At 42.4% G+C, this 19,999-nt stretch overlaps 1 protein-coding gene, 1 long non-coding RNA gene and 1 other non-coding gene across 3 annotated transcripts; 2 read left to right on the forward strand and 1 right to left on the reverse strand.

The window, feature by feature from the left end:
- Position 1: 1 nt before the first annotated feature.
- Positions 2-18,087, reverse strand: prkcdb (protein kinase C, delta b). The gene is made up of 17 exons (XM_076096251.1): positions 17,997-18,087; positions 9,207-9,334; positions 8,692-8,964; positions 6,157-6,325; positions 5,133-5,164; positions 4,949-5,034; positions 4,467-4,596; positions 4,266-4,366; positions 4,037-4,121; positions 3,714-3,829; positions 2,689-2,862; positions 2,399-2,490; positions 2,214-2,276; positions 1,820-1,958; positions 1,479-1,667; positions 1,199-1,327; positions 2-1,080 (listed from the first exon to the last, which is right to left on the reverse strand). Exons 2-17 carry the CDS (start codon positions 9,313-9,315, stop codon positions 922-924), a joined length of 2,046 nt encoding a protein of 681 aa, XP_075952366.1. The 5' UTR covers positions 9,316-9,334; positions 17,997-18,087; the 3' UTR covers positions 2-921.
- On the forward strand, positions 997-1,760 carry LOC142954902 (uncharacterized). The gene is made up of 2 exons (XR_012955766.1): positions 997-1,093; positions 1,241-1,760. It is a non-coding gene; the product is annotated as an uncharacterized LOC142954902 (long non-coding RNA).
- Positions 8,150-8,221, forward strand: trnae-cuc (transfer RNA glutamic acid (anticodon CUC)). The gene has a single exon. It is a non-coding gene; the product is annotated as a tRNA-Glu (tRNA).
- Positions 18,088-19,999: the final 1,912 nt, after the last annotated feature.

Below are 19,999 nucleotides of genomic sequence, written 5' to 3' on the forward strand. Positions count from 1 at the left end.
ATTTAAGAGTTTACAATGTGTTTATTTATAATCAGATGTAAAAGATGAGTAAAAAAACAAACAAAAAAGACACCCACAACTCACATGCAGTTCATTAGAATGTACATATTAATTTTCCATACACAGCACTATTATTTTCATGTTAAAAGCCCTACATTAAAGTAACATAACACATTTCAAAGACCCAATGCTTACAGTGGAATGCCCATACCTCCCACACAAAATAACACATCCTTCAACACATATGCAGGTTAAGTACCATCCCACGGCTGTCCAATAAGTGGTGACAGCGCAGAAAATCAAAAAGAGCGATTGTTTGCACGATGCTTCAGTTTGATGTTCATCGAGAGGTTTTTGACACTAAGGGCACGTTAAAATACTTGACAAAATTTAAAACCGATTAACGCTTTTCAGGTGATGCGAGACTCTGGGATGTGCTTAGAGCACCTCCAATTTCTCAAGATAGTGCAGTAAGTGATGGAGGAACTTATTCGGTTCTGCAATAACGTTCCTTCAATTCAGAGGGATTTAAGTCCTGTGAATCTAAATACAGTACATTCGATGATTTGTTTAGATTCAAGGTGTCATCACGAGGAAAAATGACAGAAAAGTAAGAAAAGAGAATGCATCATTGACTATCCCTCCCCAGCATTGATTATAATAATCTCCCTTAACTTCCTGGAGCTTTGTATTCTTTTATACACCTATACAGTTTGACAGCCGAGACAAGATTTTTGCTTTAGACGCCAGCATACATCCTGGTTTCACTTTATCTCTCGTCCTCTGATGGACGAACTAAAGAAGTCATAGTCAAGCCCAAATATTTTCATGTTCTTGTTATCCATCCAGTTGAACCTCAAGCCTATTTCCAAGTCCAGGGCTAAGACCGTGTTCCCAAAGGAGCCATTTAGTTATTGTTTTTCATTTGCTAATCATGTTTTCCATTTTGGGGTTGATGAAGGAAAAGCCAGCGAACGCTGCCTGGTCCATGGAATCTATGAGGTTCTTGTCTGCGTGGGAGAGCCGCGGCTTCTCGCTCAGGAACTCTCGGTCAAAGTTGCTGCAGTCACTGGGGGATTTCTGTGGGTGGCAGGTCAGGGATTTCAGTTAATAAGCTAATGTAACAAAGCACACTGAAGTAATCGGTATCCTGGATTCATACATTGATATTTAAAAAAAAATACTCATAGACTCGTACCACTTTGGGCTTAAAAGGAGGGTCCATTTCTTTCTTCTCCAGTGCCGGCCAGTTGATGGTTTTGAAGAATGGATGAGCACGGACGTTGCCCACCACACCCAACCTGCGACTGGGATCTCGCTCAAACAACTGGAATGATGATGGAGAGAAAGAAGACAGACATTGATGAGGAAGAGGAGGAGTGGCCGCATTGAAATCAATTATTGTGAATAATGTAAACACTGTCTGCCTATGTGGAACAAAGTTTGCTTAATAATGACAAATGTATCCTGTCAGGTACCAGTTCAATGAGGTTCTTGGCCTCCTTGGGGATCCACCGAGGGTAGTGAGGGGTGTCCGACCTGATGGACTCAAACAGCTCGTCCTCATCGTCGCCTTGGAACGGCGACTGACCGATCAGCATCTCGTACACCAGCACTCCGAAAGACCACCAGTCTACTGAGAAGGTGTACTTCTGTCCTAGCAGGATCTGAGAGGAGAGACAGTTTCACAAAAACACTTTAGACATGAGTGACAAGAATATATATATTCTAAACATATTTCAGAATAAATATTTTTTTCAGGAATTCAATGAAAAAGTAGTTTTATGAAATGTAACGTAAGTCCGGCGCTGAATCTCACCTCTGGTGCGATATAGTCTGGTGTCCCACAAAACGTGGTGGCTCTGACGTCTCCAAACACACTCTCTTTGCACATGCCAAAGTCTGCTATCTTGATGTGTCCATCCTTGTCCAGCATCACATTGTCCAGCTTCAGATCTCTGAGGAAAGACACAGGAAGATATATATATATATATATATATATATATATATATATATATATATATATATATATATATATATATATATATATATATATATATACAATGTACAACCATTTCCAGTACAGTATATTCTGTTTGGAGTACTGTAGTCAAAAATCAGAAAAAGAGATTCCGTTCCCGCCTCCTCGGTTGCAGTAACAAGTTGAATTTAAAGACTGCAGACAACTGTGCAGAATGGCTGTGGGATCTTACCTGTAGATGATTCCTTTTGAGTGGAGGAACTGCAGTCCCACTATTATCTCAGCACCGTAGAATCTGAATGTTGAAACATGCAAAACAACCATTAAATCACAGCTTTACTGCGCTCAAGAGCTAGTTACAGATCCTCCAATGTGGACAGTTGCTGTATTGCTCATAGTTCTTTTGAGTGTACTCACGTGGCTCTGTTGAGATCGAAACGGCCTTTGTCTTGGATGTGGAACATCAAGTCGCCTCCATTCAGGTACTCCATTACAAAGAAGAGGTGCTCCTGTGCAAACAACACATTATTGTCAACAAATGAGACATGAAGTGTGTGTGAGAGCGAGAGAGAGAGAGAAAATGGATTCAGACAAGGGGGGCTGGGGGTCTTTAACAACAACAACTGGGAGTGGATGGGTGGATCCCCCCATCAGAGAACATGCTTTTATAAGTTTTACTAGTAGATGTTCAGTATCCGTGTGCTTACTTTCGACTGGAATGTGGAGTAGAGGTGTGTGAGGAAGGGGTTCTCCCAGGCGAGCGCCAGGACTCTCTTCTCCACCATGGTGCACTCCACGTCGTCATCCATGAGAACGACATCCTTCTTCAGGACCTTCACAGCAAAGTACTGGCCCTGCCCCTTCAGCTCTGCCAGCAGCACCTGGGGTGTCAAAAGCCACTTAGAGTGAGTACTTCATCAGTGTGATGACACCAGTTGCATGGGGTACACTGATAGCAAAGGCAAAATCAAAACAAAGAGGTTATTTATATCTCCCCCTCTTTTGGTGATCTTACATGGACACTGGATGTTAATCTCACTGAAAAGCACTGCCACCAGGCCTGATGGGGCCTGGATACAGATGAACCTTCCATCATCTGCCTCTCTGTTCTCTCAAATAGGTCAACCTTCATGTAGTGTGTATGTCTTTGTCAAATGTTGCCTAGCATCTATAGTGATTGATAAATAACCAAGCTCTTTTCTCATCTGAAAACCACCCCCAACACTGATCTGAGGGAAGTCATGTGACGGGCAGAGAGTAGATGTATTGATCTAACAAACTTTGTTGATCAAAAAACAGGTAAACAACAGCTGAGCTCGTCATAAATGAATGAATTATAAACTAAACACAAATAAAAAATGATATCAAATATGGTTTAAGGAAGGATGATGGTTATTAAGACATGATAAGAATATCGTCTTGAAAGTGTGTGTCCTTGAGAGCTTGCTTGAATTATAATTCAGCTTTCATCATTTCACTCTTCTTTCATGAAGATATGGACTATCACTGTCATATTTGGTAGATAATGGTCATCTACAGGGTCAAGTTTTGAGTCATTCACATGGAGACAATTTCCGGGAAGAATTTTTTTTCACCATATATGTGTTATATCATTGACATAACATGTCTGTACAACGTTTGAAGTTTGAAGTGTTTTCCATTTTTTATGTCGACACAATCATTTCATGTTAAATCCAGGAAAGGATCTAAAGATGGAGACCATGGGGCCTACCTTGCCAAAGCTGCCTTTTCCCAGCACCTTGTGGAATACCAGGTGGTTCATGTTGAGGCGTACCCGGGGAACTGCAGGTGCATCTGTGCTCAAGCCATCGCCTCCCTTGCCGTCTGCTATAAATGCACATTTGCACAAAGAGTAAATACGCATGCAAACCTGAATGCAAAGATGCATTCAAACTCAAACAAAGGATAAAGATTTGAGGATGTGAATAAAGTTAAAAAGACAATCACAGACATTACTATTCCTATTTTACCTTTAATGACAAAACTTGATTTAAACCAAACAACTTTGTGTGCGCTACAATGAACCCATCTTACCACTAGGGTCTACTGTTGCTCTATTGATGTCTTGATAGATCCCAACATCTTCTGAATTGGAGTCATCAGACTTCTTGATTGATTTCTAAGGATGAAAAAAAAGTGTGTTAGAACATTCTTGACATTGCACATCAACAATTAGTAATTTACACTTTATTTATCGCTGACTGGCAGAAAATGAACAGAAAGTCCACGTACACTGAAATAAACAGTTTGTTAGAGTACAAACCTGGCTGATTTGAGACAGAACCTCTGCCAGTAGTTTCTGGTTGATTCCACACAGATTGGCCACTTTTTTCTGACAGTTAGCATGTACGTTCATGCCGCACTCTGGTCGGATACAATGAAAGAGAAAAAAAGTCATGGGCATGGAAGGAGGCAGGAGAAATGCAGACATATCATCTGAAGACAGAGTATGAAAACACATTACCTTCACATTTAAGGCCCTGTTTGTAGAGACCCCAGAGCAGACTGCCACAGTGGTCACAGAACGTGGGGCTCTTATAGTTATGTTGCTTGAAGCGATGCGGCATATCAATCTTGAAGCGCTCTTTCTGGAACTACAAGCACGCAGAGATCCATTAAACACACAGGAAGCTGCTATCTGATAATAAAACAGACACATGTGGGACTATGTTTTGCCAGTTTTAGTTGCTTTTGAGATTAATGAAATTCCACAGCCAACTCTTATTGAATCTATATGTTGATGTTGTTTGTAAACTTTGTTTGAATCTGAATTAAGCTGACTCATGAAAAACAGTTTGCATTGTTTTTGAGAAAGGAAAAAACACATTGACTACATGAATGATTAATGGACTGCTTAATAACAGTGCATAAATGCTCTAAATTCAAAGAGTGTCAGATCTGAGGTGAGGTTTTGCACAGATGTTGGAGAACATTAACTTTGCTCACCACAGTGTCCCGACTGTTGGCTGCTGTCCCAGTGCACTTGCCGATGATCATATCGATGCATCTCTTGTGGATTGCCGCATTGCATTCTGGGTGAAACAAATGAATACATATTTTGTTAACTGTGAAGAATACAAAAGGGTAAAATGTGATAAAAATGCAGATAGCATTTAGTGAAAACACTCACGTCTGCACTTGTAGCCTTGCTTGTTGAGCCCCCTGTGTGGGGAGAAAAGGAATGTAAAGGGTGAGATGAAGCAGAAAAAGGATTTTCGTCGGCCATTACTAAGAAAAATATGGCTGCTGATATTAAAACAATATATCCAGAATGGTTTTGCAACAGTAGGCTTGTGGTTATGACAGTGATGTACTGTAGCCAGCGTGCAGATAATTGGCAGCAGTAAAGCACACGTTTACCTTCTCCTTTATGCAACAGCTACCAAACTACATCTGTGCTTTCTTCAAACTCTTCTCCAAAGTATTATGCAAGTGCAAAAGCAAGCATGGGAACAGCATCGGACACTCGTTACTGGAGTTGGCACAGCAATGACTCATGGGTTAGATTTGTTTACAAGATATCTTTCACATGTTAGATCATGAGATTGAAACTTCTATATCTAAAAATTGATCAGAACTGAAGAAAACATCAGATTTCTTTCTGCCTGCCTCTAAGTGAGATATAGTAGTAGTAAGAGCTTAGTTAGTGCTGCTGACATAGTTGGAAGGCAACATGACAGCTTTGTGGGACTTCCCAAGACAGTGACTCATTCTCACAATAGCAGTCCTGCTGCTGTTTCTCCCATTACAAAACCCCCACACGGCTCCATTAAGGAAACTAGAACCGCTACTAATTGGTCTTTTGAGAAGCACCCGTGGGGGGGGCTGGACTTTTCTTATTGGACAAAGGATGTTTTTTGTCTCATGTGGTACCCAGGGAACATACAGTAGGTGACAGCTTAAATGGTCTGGAATTATCAAAGCTGTGCCAGTGTAATATTGTGTAATATTGTGTAATATTATGTAATATTATTGCAGAAAAACAAAATTGTCTGCTTTTGGATAAGTCGTGCCCAGGAAGAGGAGCATTGGAAATTACTACCATATTCCCTCCCTGGAATGCAGCAATAAAAAAAAAAAAAAAAAAAGCTGACGGTCAAAGTAAAAGAAGCATTTGATGACATAATAGTGACAGATGTAACATGGCATCTCACCAGACAAACTCTCTGCAGACAGAGCAGAAGGTGGGTTGGCCGAAGAAGGTGGCGGTAAACTCGTGGTTCTTGATGATGTGAACTTTGGCCTGCTTGAACGCTCCTCTCCTCTTGGTGAGGGTCGTGAGTCCATCCTCGCAAGAACCCTTCACTGATGGCTGACACGACACTGAGGGGAGAGATTGATTTACAAATCAAACTACTGTATTTATACCTCTATGTTTTTCAAACAGCTTTAAAGTTTTATTGATTTCCAAAGAAAAAGAATGCATTGAGTTGGAATTATTTAACCAATTATTTAACCAGCCAAATCTTTTACAATCTAGCTGATGAGCTTTATTGACGTTGCTTAAATCAGCTCTAATAGCTAAGGGCTATTTAGTCAAAAAGCCCTACTAGCTATAGAAGGGAGCCTCCCATACTGCTGCTAAATGCGGGGTAAACACAAAAAAATACCATCTTGTATGACGCGGCTTCGACTGACGTGGGGTGGGGTCAAAAGTCACCCAGAGACCACAGCCAAAGAGGCGTGAGAGAGGTAAACAAAGAAGGCGGACAACTCAGAGAGAGATCGGGTGGGTAAATGGGTGGACGGGGGTGAGGGAGAGAAGAGATAGAGGGGACACTTCATAAAAGGAGTAGCCTTAAAGAGACAATAGATAGACAAGGAAAAGTGGGAAGAGTGATGAGGAGAACGAGATAAACTAATTTCCTCTCTGCCACTCTACCGACAGATGTTTATGTTTGGAAAGCGCGCCAGTGAGCTGAGCCAAGACGGTGGGAGTGAGAGTGAGGGCAAGAGAAAGAAGGCAGACAGCGCTGAGGGGTTGTTCACACATGCCTAAAAATACTCCGGGCTGCTTTTCAGGAAACCTGTGGAGTGTGTAGGAGGGAGCTGATGGAGTATGGAGCCTAACCCTCATAACAGCAGACGCACACCCCTCTCATGACCCCTCTCCAACCCTGAACGGTGAACCCCGACTGTGCTACTCCCACGCAGAAATTCCCGCTTTGTAAATCTCACTCGATCGCACTCCCATGTTGGCAGACAGCAGTGACGGCCATAGACGAGGTTCCCTTTCTGGGGTGGTGAGCTAGCAGTTGCCACACTGCTGACCAGTACTGCTCTGCTTAACTTCTGCTTCCTACAGCTGAAGTGAAACTAAAAGAGGTTTTTGAAAGCAGATAATGATGGTTATATGATTTTGAACTCAAGCTGCCAGTGAGAGCTCATTTGAGGTGCTGTTCAATATCATAAAGTGGCCTTATCAAACCAAAAAATCTCAATAATTCCGCCGCCTCATTCCTGAAAGGATAGACCGCCGAGATCTAAAACTCTGCATTGAAACACATAATAAAAAAGCATAAATTAAAGAACAAGACAAATATATTGAATCTGTAATAAAATACTAATATAGGCCTGATATACGATATGATCCAGAGTAGTCATTGTCAAGACATTTGTACACTGCATCAAGAGAAACAGGAATTAACCCTTCTTGTTATATGTGCTGTGCCATATACATATATATTCATTGCTGTGTTCAGTATGTTTGCTACATTTTCAAAGTAGTGCCTACAGTATATCACCTAGAAGGACTGTGATAGTGCATTGGCTACATGGCCACACCTGTAGTCAGCTGACAAGCTTAACTTGGCACATGTCAGCATGCGGATTAACACTTGGCAGTTTGAGGCAGGCAGTTTATTGCAGGGCAGTTGGCCCGGAGCATGACGACTCCACACTCTCCAGAGAGGTCCACAATAACTAACATGTTTAGCTGTGGTTGTGTGTGGAAAGTGCAATGAAATGAACACTAGCTAGGGAATCCCCTCCGCGAATAGAGGGCACATATAGACACTGAAGGAGAGTGATTTTCTGTGGATCTACATGAGTGTGGTTGGAAGAGGAGGGAGCGAAAAAGGGAGGGGGGGGGGGAAGGGGATCTAAGAGCTAAGGTTACCCCACTATATTCCCTCTCTGTCTCAGCACTCCCTGGTGGTCTAGTGGTTAGGATTCGGCGCTCTCACCGCCGCGGCCCGGGTTCGATTCCCGGTCAGGGAACTTACTTTTTAATGCAGAGTGATAGTATTGGCAAATTCAAAATGTCTTCGAGTGGTAGGGTCCTAAAACAACACGCAATTTATTGGCTAAATTTGAATTATTTCACATGGGAGATGGGGTATGTCTGTGCTGTTTCAACTGGGTTGGGCTAATCGAGAAAAAGGTGATGCTGTGATGTCACATATTTCCAAACAGGATTTAGCAATATTTGAATCCAAGTGCGATGACAGTTGTGGAGTTTCTCTCTGAAATTGCTGGGCCACTGTCGCTTTAATCTGATCAAACCACACCCACATGGTCCTGATTAAGCAGGTTAGAGTTTTGATTGAAATACTCTAAACAATTAAATATCAAACAATGTTTTTTTTCTGAACTTTAACAGACTTATTCAGTCATACATATCTAATGTTAGAATAATACGAAAGAGTTCAAACCAGGTTTCCAGAGGCTTTAAGATGCAATAGTTTTACCTGCATCAGTGTCCTCAAGGAAGAGCTGCACAACCATCTGGACCCTCCCTGAAGGTTGCAGGTCCAACCAGAACTCAGCACGGCTGCTGGTCTTGGACTTCTTACAGCGTTCTGCCAGTACAGAGACTCCAACCGTGGCCTTGGCCAACGGTTCCTCTGCACTCTGCATGAGGACCACTTCTAAGACTCGCCCCTCATGGATGTGAGCATCGAAAGTGGAATTCCAGGGTGGGTACATGGTGGGCTTCCTCTGGACCAAGGTCTTTCCTCGCTCTGTGAAATAGATCAGTAGGAATAAAACATTTGTCTTTTACTCTCTCAGTAAAGTCACAGCAGCGGAGCAACTACTGCACAAAGTGGCTGGAGATGTAGAGTTTGCTTGTGGATTTGTGAGCTCAGCAGCTGGTGGCTGTTAAAGCAATTGAACTTGGGACGTCAGGTCTCCCTGCTCGCTGTGGAGCTCCCCTATCTAGGTAAAATTAGGACTGCGTGTGTGTGTGTGCATCTGTACATACCTGTGTTGACAGACTCCTTCATCTTGATGGCACAGATGGGAGGTTCAGACAGAGGAGGCAGAACGCCCACGTCATAAGCATTGAAGGCGATACGCAGGAAGGGTGCCATGGTGACTACTCACCTAAGCCTTCAAGAAAAAAGAGCCACAGTTAGAACGTCGCAAATTTGTGATATTGGGCAATATAAAGTAAAATGTACTTAAAAGGACTTGACACGCAAGTACTTGGATTGCTTAAGTTCTGCACTTAAAACAAGAAGGAAGAGAGTCTGTGGCCAACAGTGTCCTCGGGTGCGAACCACAGAGGAAGTTTCAACTTAAGACACAACTTTGGAAACTACCTGCCATTAATGAGGAAAGAAGAAATTGACTCATTCATTTTATCCTGCTCTCATGTGCACAGTTTGGGACTTCCAGAGAGAAACAGACAAAAAGGATCACATTTCCAAAACAAACAGTCTCAATGTTAGGGTATAAGATAAAAAAAAGGGTAAAAGATAAGCAGTAAAGTCTCTTTGCTACTTTAAAATGTTTACATTGATGTTGTGGGCTGCACGGTGGTGTAGTGGCTAGCACTGTCACCTCACAGCAAGAGGGACCCGGGTTCGATCCCCGATGGTCCTTCTGTGTGGAGTTTGCATGTTCCCCGTTGCAGCGTGGGTTCCCTCCGGGTTCTCCGGCTTCCTCCCACAGTCCAAAGACATGCAGCTTAGGTTATTTGGAGACTCGAAATTGCCCGTAGGCACATTCACGCTCACATGTGAATGTGAGCGTGAATGTTTGTCTGTCTCTATATGTGCCCTGCGATGAACTGGCGACCTGTCCAGGGTGTACCCTGCCTTCGCCCAATGTCAGCTGGGATCGGCTCCAGCGCCCCGCGACCCTGAACAGGATAAGCGGTTTGGATAATGGATGGATGGACATTGATGTTGTGGTTAACTGTCTCTACTTAGTTCTGAATCAATCAAGACTAAATCAAATATGAAAAATGCAGGATTAGATCTATTACGCTGACAAAGACAAATTACCTAATTCAATCATTTCAACTCATTTGTAAAGGTATTCACCTTACACAAAAGGTATTTTGATGTATTAGTTGTGCTAAAATGTATTCATTCTTAAGAGTTCTACACTTAATTTCAAAAGTGACCAGAACTGAAACAGAAACCACAGCTTGCAAAAGCGTCCGCCCGCCCGCTTGCTTCATTCTAAGCTGAATTGTTCCACTGACAGATTTGTTCAGCACTCGTTTCATCCACTTCCTCTTAAAGTCATTCTTAACCCGCCCAGCTGACCTGGTCCAGTCTATACATTTTAACACAATCATTATCAAGTGGTGTGGCAGAGTCTCTCTATGAAGCAGTACAAAGCGTTAATGAATGGTTTCTGCAATGGAACTGTAATCACAATCACTTACTGAACCGTTCTTGCTGGCAAAGCTGTTTCACACCACACATATACGCTACATCACAGACTAGAAGGACCAAGAGGGCACATCAGCCCACATCCAAAATCCAACAAGATCCCACAGAATTCCTCCACAGTGCACAGTTTGTGAGCTTTTAAGATCCTTAACTTGATCTCTCGTGGCTTCAGTCTCTTGCACCATTAACATAATCTTGGTTTAACAGTCACTTCTGCAACACGGCACACCTGTGATCTCTCATTTTACTACACAATGGTGTTTAGCTTCCCTATGAAATGACATTTCTGTACAGTAATGCACAGAAACATGTCCTTCTCTCACATAGACTCCTGGACAGGAATGTACTGCAGCCCCCCCCTGTATAATTGATCATCCATAAAAGGGATGAGTTTTGTTTGTGTACATGTTCAACATTGCTGAATGTCAAGCTCAGGTCCTGAGTGACTGAACCGGTGTGTGCTGTGAAATATGTACATGTACGCTGCTCAGCCTACAAAAGGTAGACACGATGATTATTCTCAAGAATGTTCTTACTGTGATGAAAGGTTTTTGAAAGTGGAAACGTTGTCTCCAATTCTTTCTAAATCACGATGTGGAGCTGCTTAGCAATACAAGACGTGACAGCACTGAACAGATCTCAGGTGCTATTTGTATGTGCAGCAGTATGAATGTGTGCAGCTGAACATGGTTCTTGATAAACTGACTCAGGATATGTAGTGTGTAGGAGGAATTGGGGAGGAATTAGCCCCCCTAACTGCTCCAAAAGTCAGAGCTTACTCAGTAGCCAGGAAATAGGTGAAAGAATGTCAAACAGTTCAGTTTACTTTAAAGTCAACGTGCTACCAGAATGGCACGAGAACAAAGTCTTTGACTTATATTTCTGGTAGTGACTGATTGTAACTTTTTCAGCAACTGCTGGTTGCACCTAAGACAAATAATTTGAAATACAGACAAGCATTTTTTTTTCCTCCTAAACAAGCAACTGTTTCCAAGTGAGGTCGGGAGGGTCGAGAAACCATTCCGAGCTCTCATAATACAACTCATACAGACAGACACTCACAAAGATAATATTAATCACAGTTATTGAGTTTGCCAGATGTGAAATACACACTTAGACATACATTTTTAGAGTCCATTTCCTCTCCACTTTACACACACACACACAAAGTCTCTTATGTAGGCCTACACATAGACAGGCATTGCTACAAAGAAAAGAGAGCCTTGTTTCTCCAGAGAGGGTGGAAAAAATGAGCACATGCAATCGGGGAAGGGGTGGGTAGAGTAAACGAGCAGAAGGGAGGGAAAGAAAAAAAAAAAAAAAAACACAGTGGAAGGCAGGCCAGTGGCCATGAGGAGAAATCAGAGACTCAATGATAGAACCAGACTTGCCTTCACAAGTAAGGAAGGTGTCATTAAATGGCACTTTGACTTGACGAGAACATCCCTGTCACTCGTTTTATCAGCTCTGAGGAGGTTATATGAACTACATAACTTATAAAATATATGCTTTCAGCGCAATATGTTTTAGAATCAGCATTTAATGACAACCTCAAGTTATTCATGTGATGAACAGGACAGCAGAATCACACATTTTTAGCAAGTAGATAATAAAATAAGTAGATTATTACACAACAAGAAAAGCGACCTTTAGTAGAGATGACGTGAAACCAATATTCCATCACACTGCATGCTTTATGAAACGCATCGCTGAGATGCGTGACAGTCTACAATAGACAGACTCATCATCAAAGTCATGTTCTGTGAAGCACCACAAACAAGTCAAGGGTTTGGTATGCGCCGAGTTTGTGGGAATGTCATTTCATTGGAACAAGTGATCAAGCAGGTCCAGCAGGTTGGGGAATGTATTTGCATGTCAACCTTTAAATCATTAGGAATGAACACAGACAGGCACAACAATACACAGAGAGCAACAACAACGGAGTTTCCTTCCTTCCTGCAGCACCTTGAATTCGGCTAGCAGCATAGTTGACTGGGAAATCCTCAAATCAAAAGGAAGAGATTATTAGATTACTAATATACAGTTTTAATCCCCTCATAGAGCAACCTGCAGAACAGCTGCAAGAGATTCAGTCTCTTTCTACAGTGTGAATGCTTGACAACACAGCACTGATGAATGTTTAACCCCTTCGCTACATAATTCTAAGGAAGGTTTATTTACATCAAAAAGAGTACGCGTTGCATGCATCTATATTGGGGAAACAGTGTGGAACCTGGAGCCCATTCTTTACTCCACAGTCCCTCAATTTAAGGGAAAATCCAACAGGACAACAATCTTAAACATGTAGACAAGGCAACCAGTGTTTATGGGCCGTCAGTGGGATGTTCTTGACTGAACAGTGAAGTCTGTTACCCGTCCTCAGTCCAACTGAGGACGCGTTTCCTTCGCCAGGCTAAAAGGCGAAAAGCCCCTGAAACAAGCAAGACGTGAATATGGCTGCAGTACAGGCTTATTAGAACATCACCAGGGAAGGTACCAAGTGTCCACTGATGCAAAGGAACCAAATACTAAACATTATGATTTGAATTGAGTTGAGTTGATGGTAACTTGTCCGATTACAGTATGTCCCCTTAAATTGGGAGTCTAAATGTTAAAAGGGCTACAGTTCCTAAATTGTTTATGTGATGTGAAGGTAAATACCCTCAGTGCGCTGGAGTAAGAGGGAACAGAAATGTACAAATACTTGGTGACTGCACAGCACTTTTAGACTGTATATCTAGAAGTATCAAAGGCAGCAGTGGTGGGTTTTTTTAACTATAGAAGACATTCGGGACTAAAGGCACTTAGATCTAAACATGGACACATACCGTTTTCACACCAGAGATTTTGACTTGTCATAGGAGGAAACGCACAGGTGTAACAAATAACAATGGCACAGTTACAGTAAGTGTCAATAGATCTCGCAGTACGCCATTCCAGTGAGTCAGCATAGCACAAAAAACTGGACCCCGAAATTGTCTCAGCTAAAGGGAATGCAGCCATTATCAATGTCGTGAATTACACCTGTGCTTTTTTATTACTGTGACCTGCCAAACTGTCCGCAGTGAAGAAAGGTCTATTTAAAGTTTTAATACCCAGGTTTCAATTCTGCTGACTCAATACCTATAGGCCTTTTTTCATGGAAGATGTCAGTGAACATGTCACAGATGGAAAAGCACAGGTCTTAATAAAAACACTAAAAAAAAATTGGCTGGATATTATTTGGCTGCTTCGGTTTCAGGGTTCTGGTATTGTGTATGCTGGCTCACTGTCACAGCTTACGGAGACAAAAAAGGCCATCGTTACTTTTACTAACGCCTGGGCTTTTCCTACTATGACAAGCCAAAAGGCCTGCTGTGAAATCAGTAGTTGATTAAACTCAATTAGATGAGAAATCTTGAGAAACCATCAAAACCAGCAACAAACAGGCTCCTTCAACTCAGTACATTGAGATATCGTGATTTGACTGTGTCATTATCCTCACATGTGTTTTCAATAGAGGTTCGTTAGCCGATGTTTGTCTACTAAAAAAAGGGCGCGAGAGCTTTGGTAAAAAGAAAATAGATGTCTGCCTCAGTAACAGAGGAAGACATTGAGCGATGAAAACTGTCCTGACAGGAAGTTAAATAAAGCTAGAATATGAAAACTGTCCTGACAGGAAGTTAAATAAAGCTAGAATATGAAAAATATAGGACACAGGTAACAGATCAACCTGTTCGGACAATTTCAGACTTGCAAAACCACATGTCACGATCACAATCGCTCCGAGAGTGTGCGTCAGGTTTCACTGGTGGTCCTGTCAAGCACAACCAGGAAGTGTTTGACACATTCCCGTACTGTCTGTAACATACATGGTGATCAATATCAGGAAACATGGAGAAACGTGAAGGAAGAAGATGAACCCCATGTGCTCAAAACACCTTTCAGTTGAAGAATTACAAACACTTTGGTTTCCTTATCCTCCCCGTTTTCCAGTTCCTTCAAGAGACTGTGCTGTCAACACACAATGACGAGAGAGAGGAAGGGTGAGTGAAAGAGACCCAGGACAGCCTGGCTGGATGGAGCTGGGCCAGGCGTGGCCTTGCCTGGCAAATTAGAGCTAAACAAACACGCTCCGCACGATTATGTACCTGAACAAGCATGGCCAGAGTCAGGCAGTCCACACTCGCACCTGAACCTAATAACCTGTTTGGTGTGTAGCTGTGTGAATAAACATTTATTGAATCATGAAAGTGCTCTTTATGATGGCTCAAACAAAAACAATCCCTCCGCATTGGAAATCAAACAGTGATCACGGAGAGGGATTGTTCTGAACTATGAAAGCGCTGTTGATTGTGGGTATCTGCTCTGTATACGAGAAAGGACATACTGTACCTCTGTCAAGTCTGCCCAATCCCCGAAATTTACCATTTTAATGACTTTCAGTTGTTTTGTATCTTGGTGGAGGTAATAACATGAGATAGGGTAACTGTTTGAGCACAAACAATCACTTGATGTTTTGAATTCATTCCCGATTTTGAAGAATTCGCTCAAACAAAGCAACGTAATTCTCACAAAAACTTGCTTTAATCCACCGGCCTTTGGCTGAGCCACGGTGGCATGTATTATTACCGCATTAGCACCGCCTCGAAAGCACATAAGTGTACTTGTGCGCGTGCACACACTAATAACCTTGAACAAAGGAGCCTTTAATGAATTTTCGGTGGGGACTGGCTTGCAAGAATCAAAGCCTTCCTTTCTTTCACTAACCAAGGTTAATGAAAGAAACACACACACACACACACACACACACACACACACACACACACACACACACACACACGTCATGTCAACAGACATATTACAGATGTTGTCTGGGGAGACACCAACACCTACAGGCAAAAAAGAAAGTCCCCCCCCCCCCTCCTCTCTCTCTTGCACACACACATCTATCAGGACAAAGTAGGACAGGAAAGAAAAGTGAGATTTGAAGGAGAAAGAGACCAGAGCAGACATTGCTGGTTCAAGGTCAGTCAGATGAGTAGCTGTTGAGATGAATTTATTCCAGTGATCGTGTTATCATTTCACTTTGTGTCTAAGACCTAAGACCAAATCAGCACAAGCTGTTAATAACTGCTTATTGGTTGTTCAGACTGACAGTACATAGAAACCTTTTCTGTTTTTCTCTCCCATCACTGAGCTTGTTGGCACACTGTCAAACCTGCTATACCAGCATGGAATGAATCCGGCTTCTACTCTCTGTGTGTGTGTGTGTGTGTCTCCTCTCCACATGCATTAAGAGCGGTGTCCATTTCTGCCTCGCTCACAGTTCACAAAGCCTTGGTTAAGACAGACAAAATAGCATCTGAGGAAGGAGAGCAGAGCAGGATAGCATGATGTTGAGTGTGTGTGACAGAGAGAGCGGTATAGTGACAAGAGGCCAAGGACAAGTAGCTTAACTATCATCTCCCAGTGCTGATTTACTAAATGCATGCCAAACTGCTGTGTTTTTTGTGAGTTTCTGTGTGTGTACTTATGCATAAACAGCAGGTGCTCTTTTAACTAGTATCATGTATTATTGTACATTGGAACAGAAGTGCTGCAGTATGGCTACTACTGTCCCTTTCATATTTTAATGGCACACAAAACAAACCGTTTACAGTTTTGGTGATACTGTTTTTTTATGCTATTGCCAAAATGATACTTGAGTTTAAAATCAAACACCACTTTATTGAGTTTAAACTATTTTATTCAAGTGTGTAAATATGTCATTTAAATAAATAAAATTGACTAATGTTGACATTCAGTACGTGACCGTTTTAATATTCAGTTTAACGTACACAGTTTAAAATGGTACTTAGAAAGTACTGGATCAATACCCAGCTCTAAGTTGATGGTTTCGGTTGATGGACTTATAATTTGCCGGAAGGGCAACTCCTCACTGAGCAGATGTCCCAACCGCGTCCTCGGAGCAGCCCATGAAGCCTCAAGCCAATATTGACACGTCAGTAACCGCAGGCAGATGCAGGCAGATAGTGTTACCTGCGCTCACAAAGCGGCATCGCCTCCAGACGATAACAACAGGAAACAGGGCATGCCACAAAGGCAGAAATGTGTTGTAGTTTGTGACACGTCTTTTTTTTCGCAAGCGATGGAAGGAATATTTCAAAATAGGATAATGTGTTTAGAGTGTCTGGGGAGCTGACCAGTTATGTTGTCTACTGTGGATTCAGAAGGCTGAGTTGTTTACACCCACAAGTGTTCAAACAGAGACTGCTGACACATGGCACTTATTTTCGGTGCCACAAATAGTTGTTGTCTTTGTGTTTTACATGCGGCCTGCTTCTCAATCACTGACTTTACCCAGAACAGGTGATGAAGGATGGTACGGGTGTTATGTAATGGAAATTTGAGTTGCTACACTTCAGTGCAAGGATGAGTACTTTTGACGGGCATGCAGACATACATGGACTCCAGGCTCAGCTGAACTAGGCAAACCAGCTCCAGTTCAAGTTAGACCACACTGAGCAAAGTCAACTCACTTTATCTGCACTTGAACTTCAAGAACTTCGGCTTGTCTCCACATTTTGTGACTTCATGTACAGTAAATCTTAAACTGTGGATTGTCAATATTTACTCCCTGTATACAAACCGGAATCACACAAAGGGACATCAGAGGCATAGAGTTAAGGTGTTTCAAAGGGAAAAGTGTCCCCTGTTATATAATAAAAATGTAACATTTAAAAGGGTGTTAAGGACTTCATTTAAATGTGATTTTTGTATTTGGTATGTGTTCATTGTGGTGGTCGTTCGTATCTTGATTGATGCCATTGTTTAGCCCCATTTTGATTTTCGACAAAGTTTACATCACTAAAAAAAAAAAAAGGACCTCTCTGTTGCCATAGAATACAACACGTGGCGAGACGGATTTATGAAGCAAACAAACCGGTTTCCCAGTGTTATATATATATATATGTACATAACATTGCTTCCCCCCCCAGTAGCGGGGGAGACGCGTTGAGTGTGTGTCACACTAGCCCGGACCTGCAAAGCACAGAAACATGGCTTTCTCTTACGTAACTTTACAACTGAAACACGGCGAGAGAGGGAGGCATTCTTCGACAGCAACTCCTCTCCTTCCCAACAGACAGTCACATTACTTCTACTAACGATGCCAACCGAGGCTTTTGCAGTCGCGCTTTGCTTCTTTTACGCGACAAAGCATGAGCCAAAGCGCGCCCACAGTATGAAACAGGCAACTCCTGACACGCAGTACTTTGTAACCAAGTGCTGTGCTGTCAAACAACACCGTGTACTTTTTGTCCTCCCCCCCCCCCAAAAAAACTACAATGAAGTTGAACCTCTTCTCGCAACAAACTGTGACTTACCTCTTTCAAGCTGAGCAGGAAAAGTGTCTTTGTTTGTCGCGGGTTTGAGTTTTTTTGGAACCGCAGTTCTCCCGGAGGATTGACTTTAAAAATAACAAGTCTTCACCAGTGGTTTAAGGAAGTGCTCAAGTCGTTGCTCGAGCTGTTACTTCGTGCTCCCTCTCTCTCCGTCTGTGACTGACTTTGTACTGCGGCTCAATGTGCGGAGCAGTTCGTGTGTGACGTCAGCCAGGTGAATTCCCAAACACACACACCCATGACACACAGAAGTGAGACTGTATGGTGTGGCAGTGCCTGCAGTGGATAGCAAGTCACAAGAGGGTCGGTGTTCAAATGCTTGTTGTTTACATTTCAGGCTCTGACACTGCAGAGTTCACTGGACCAACAACATGGGAAACCTGATATTTTTACATTTAGCCACCATATCATGAGTTAGGCCAACGCTTTGTGTCTTTAAAACCCTTGCCTTGAACTTGACATTGTGGAAACATATCCGTTTTTAAATGCAAACCATAGAGGTGGATGTGACGCTCTGCAGTTGCACATTGAGCGTTAATGAACCCCAACAATTTGTATTCCCTCAAGTAAAACAAACAAACAAACATATCAGGAGAAACAGGAAATCAATGCAACATGTATGCTCAGATACACAATTGTTCTCTCTCTCTCTCTCTCTCTCTCTCTTGCTTTCTCACGGCACAGACAGGTTCAGGGAGAATTCAGTTATAGGGTTGATCCCTTCTGTGACAGCCAAGCTTTTCTATATTGGCCCTGCCCACATCACCTCCACACAGACATCCACGTGGTGCTGAGTCATCAGCCCCCACCCACCAAAACTGTATGACTATAAGAGAGAATGGGCCAGTAAATTTAGACAGCCTGTCTCAACTCCTAAAGAGCTATTTATAGCTACAAAAAGCACACAACAATGAGGGGCAGAGTAGGTGGCAGGGTTGAATGCTGAGAGAGACTATGGAGTTACTCATCATGTCATCACCACCACACGTATTTGGCGCATGGGACAACTACTGAAAGGAAGAACAATAGATTTTAGTACAAAAGGAGGGCTTTGGAAACTGGACATACATTTGCAGTCAAGCGTTACAATTTAGTAATTCCAAGATCACTCAAAACTAGAATTTGTGGTTGTGACAAAGAGTATTAGCCTATTACTTCCACTAATTCGAAGGATTTACCATGTGACAGAAAAACAAGTCCAAGTCCATTACCTTCACGTCCTGGAAAACTGTCTTATCTTTACGGATGACCTCATGCTGCACCAGTAGTTGTAAATAAAATGTTCCACCCAGTAAACCTATCACAGACTTTCAATCAGTAACCCCTGCCCTCCTCTCCCATCATATAAACCTGCCCCTGGATTTAAACTTTAGTGACTCCTCCTTTTAGTTTTTCCCGCCAGCATTCTGGTTCAACAGGAACTTCATCGAATACGGGAAGCAAGATTTTCTCCTTAACATGAGCAAATACAAAAGATGTTTTCACCATCACCACTTTCTGAAGGAAGAAATTTAGGACAGAGAGACGCATATTCTAAAAGTCACAAGTTATCTGACAGAAATGAAGTTCATTTCTCGCTAACACCTGGGGTTGCAGGAAAGCCAAATTAACCCGTGCAGCTTTAAAGTTTAAATCGTGGCATCGTTGTCTGCTCTAAGGATTCCAGCTTGAGTTAGCTCACTTTGACTGCTGTCGAGTCTATGTGGGTTATATAATGTGTCTGTGAAACAGCAAACTGTATGAAACTACTTTCATTGCTTGATACTTTCCCTGTGAATTAGACCAGTATCCGGGCAGGGGACCCAGACAGTTCCTGTTGTGATGGCCATTTCTGCCGACCCGGCAGTGCCAGGGCAAACATCAGAGTGAGTAATGAGAGGAACAAACAGAGGGAGGGTGGGATGAAAAAACAATCCCTAAAAAGAAAGGAGAGAAATAGTCCTTTCATCAAGAGACATGCCACAGACTAACTCTGCCTTTCTTCA

This window comes from Anarhichas minor, unplaced genomic scaffold (assembly GCF_050575085.1).
Source record: "Anarhichas minor isolate MPS153535 unplaced genomic scaffold, ASM5057508v1 ptg000021l, whole genome shotgun sequence".
In the NCBI taxonomy this organism is placed as follows: domain Eukaryota; kingdom Metazoa; phylum Chordata; class Actinopteri; order Perciformes; family Anarhichadidae; genus Anarhichas; species Anarhichas minor.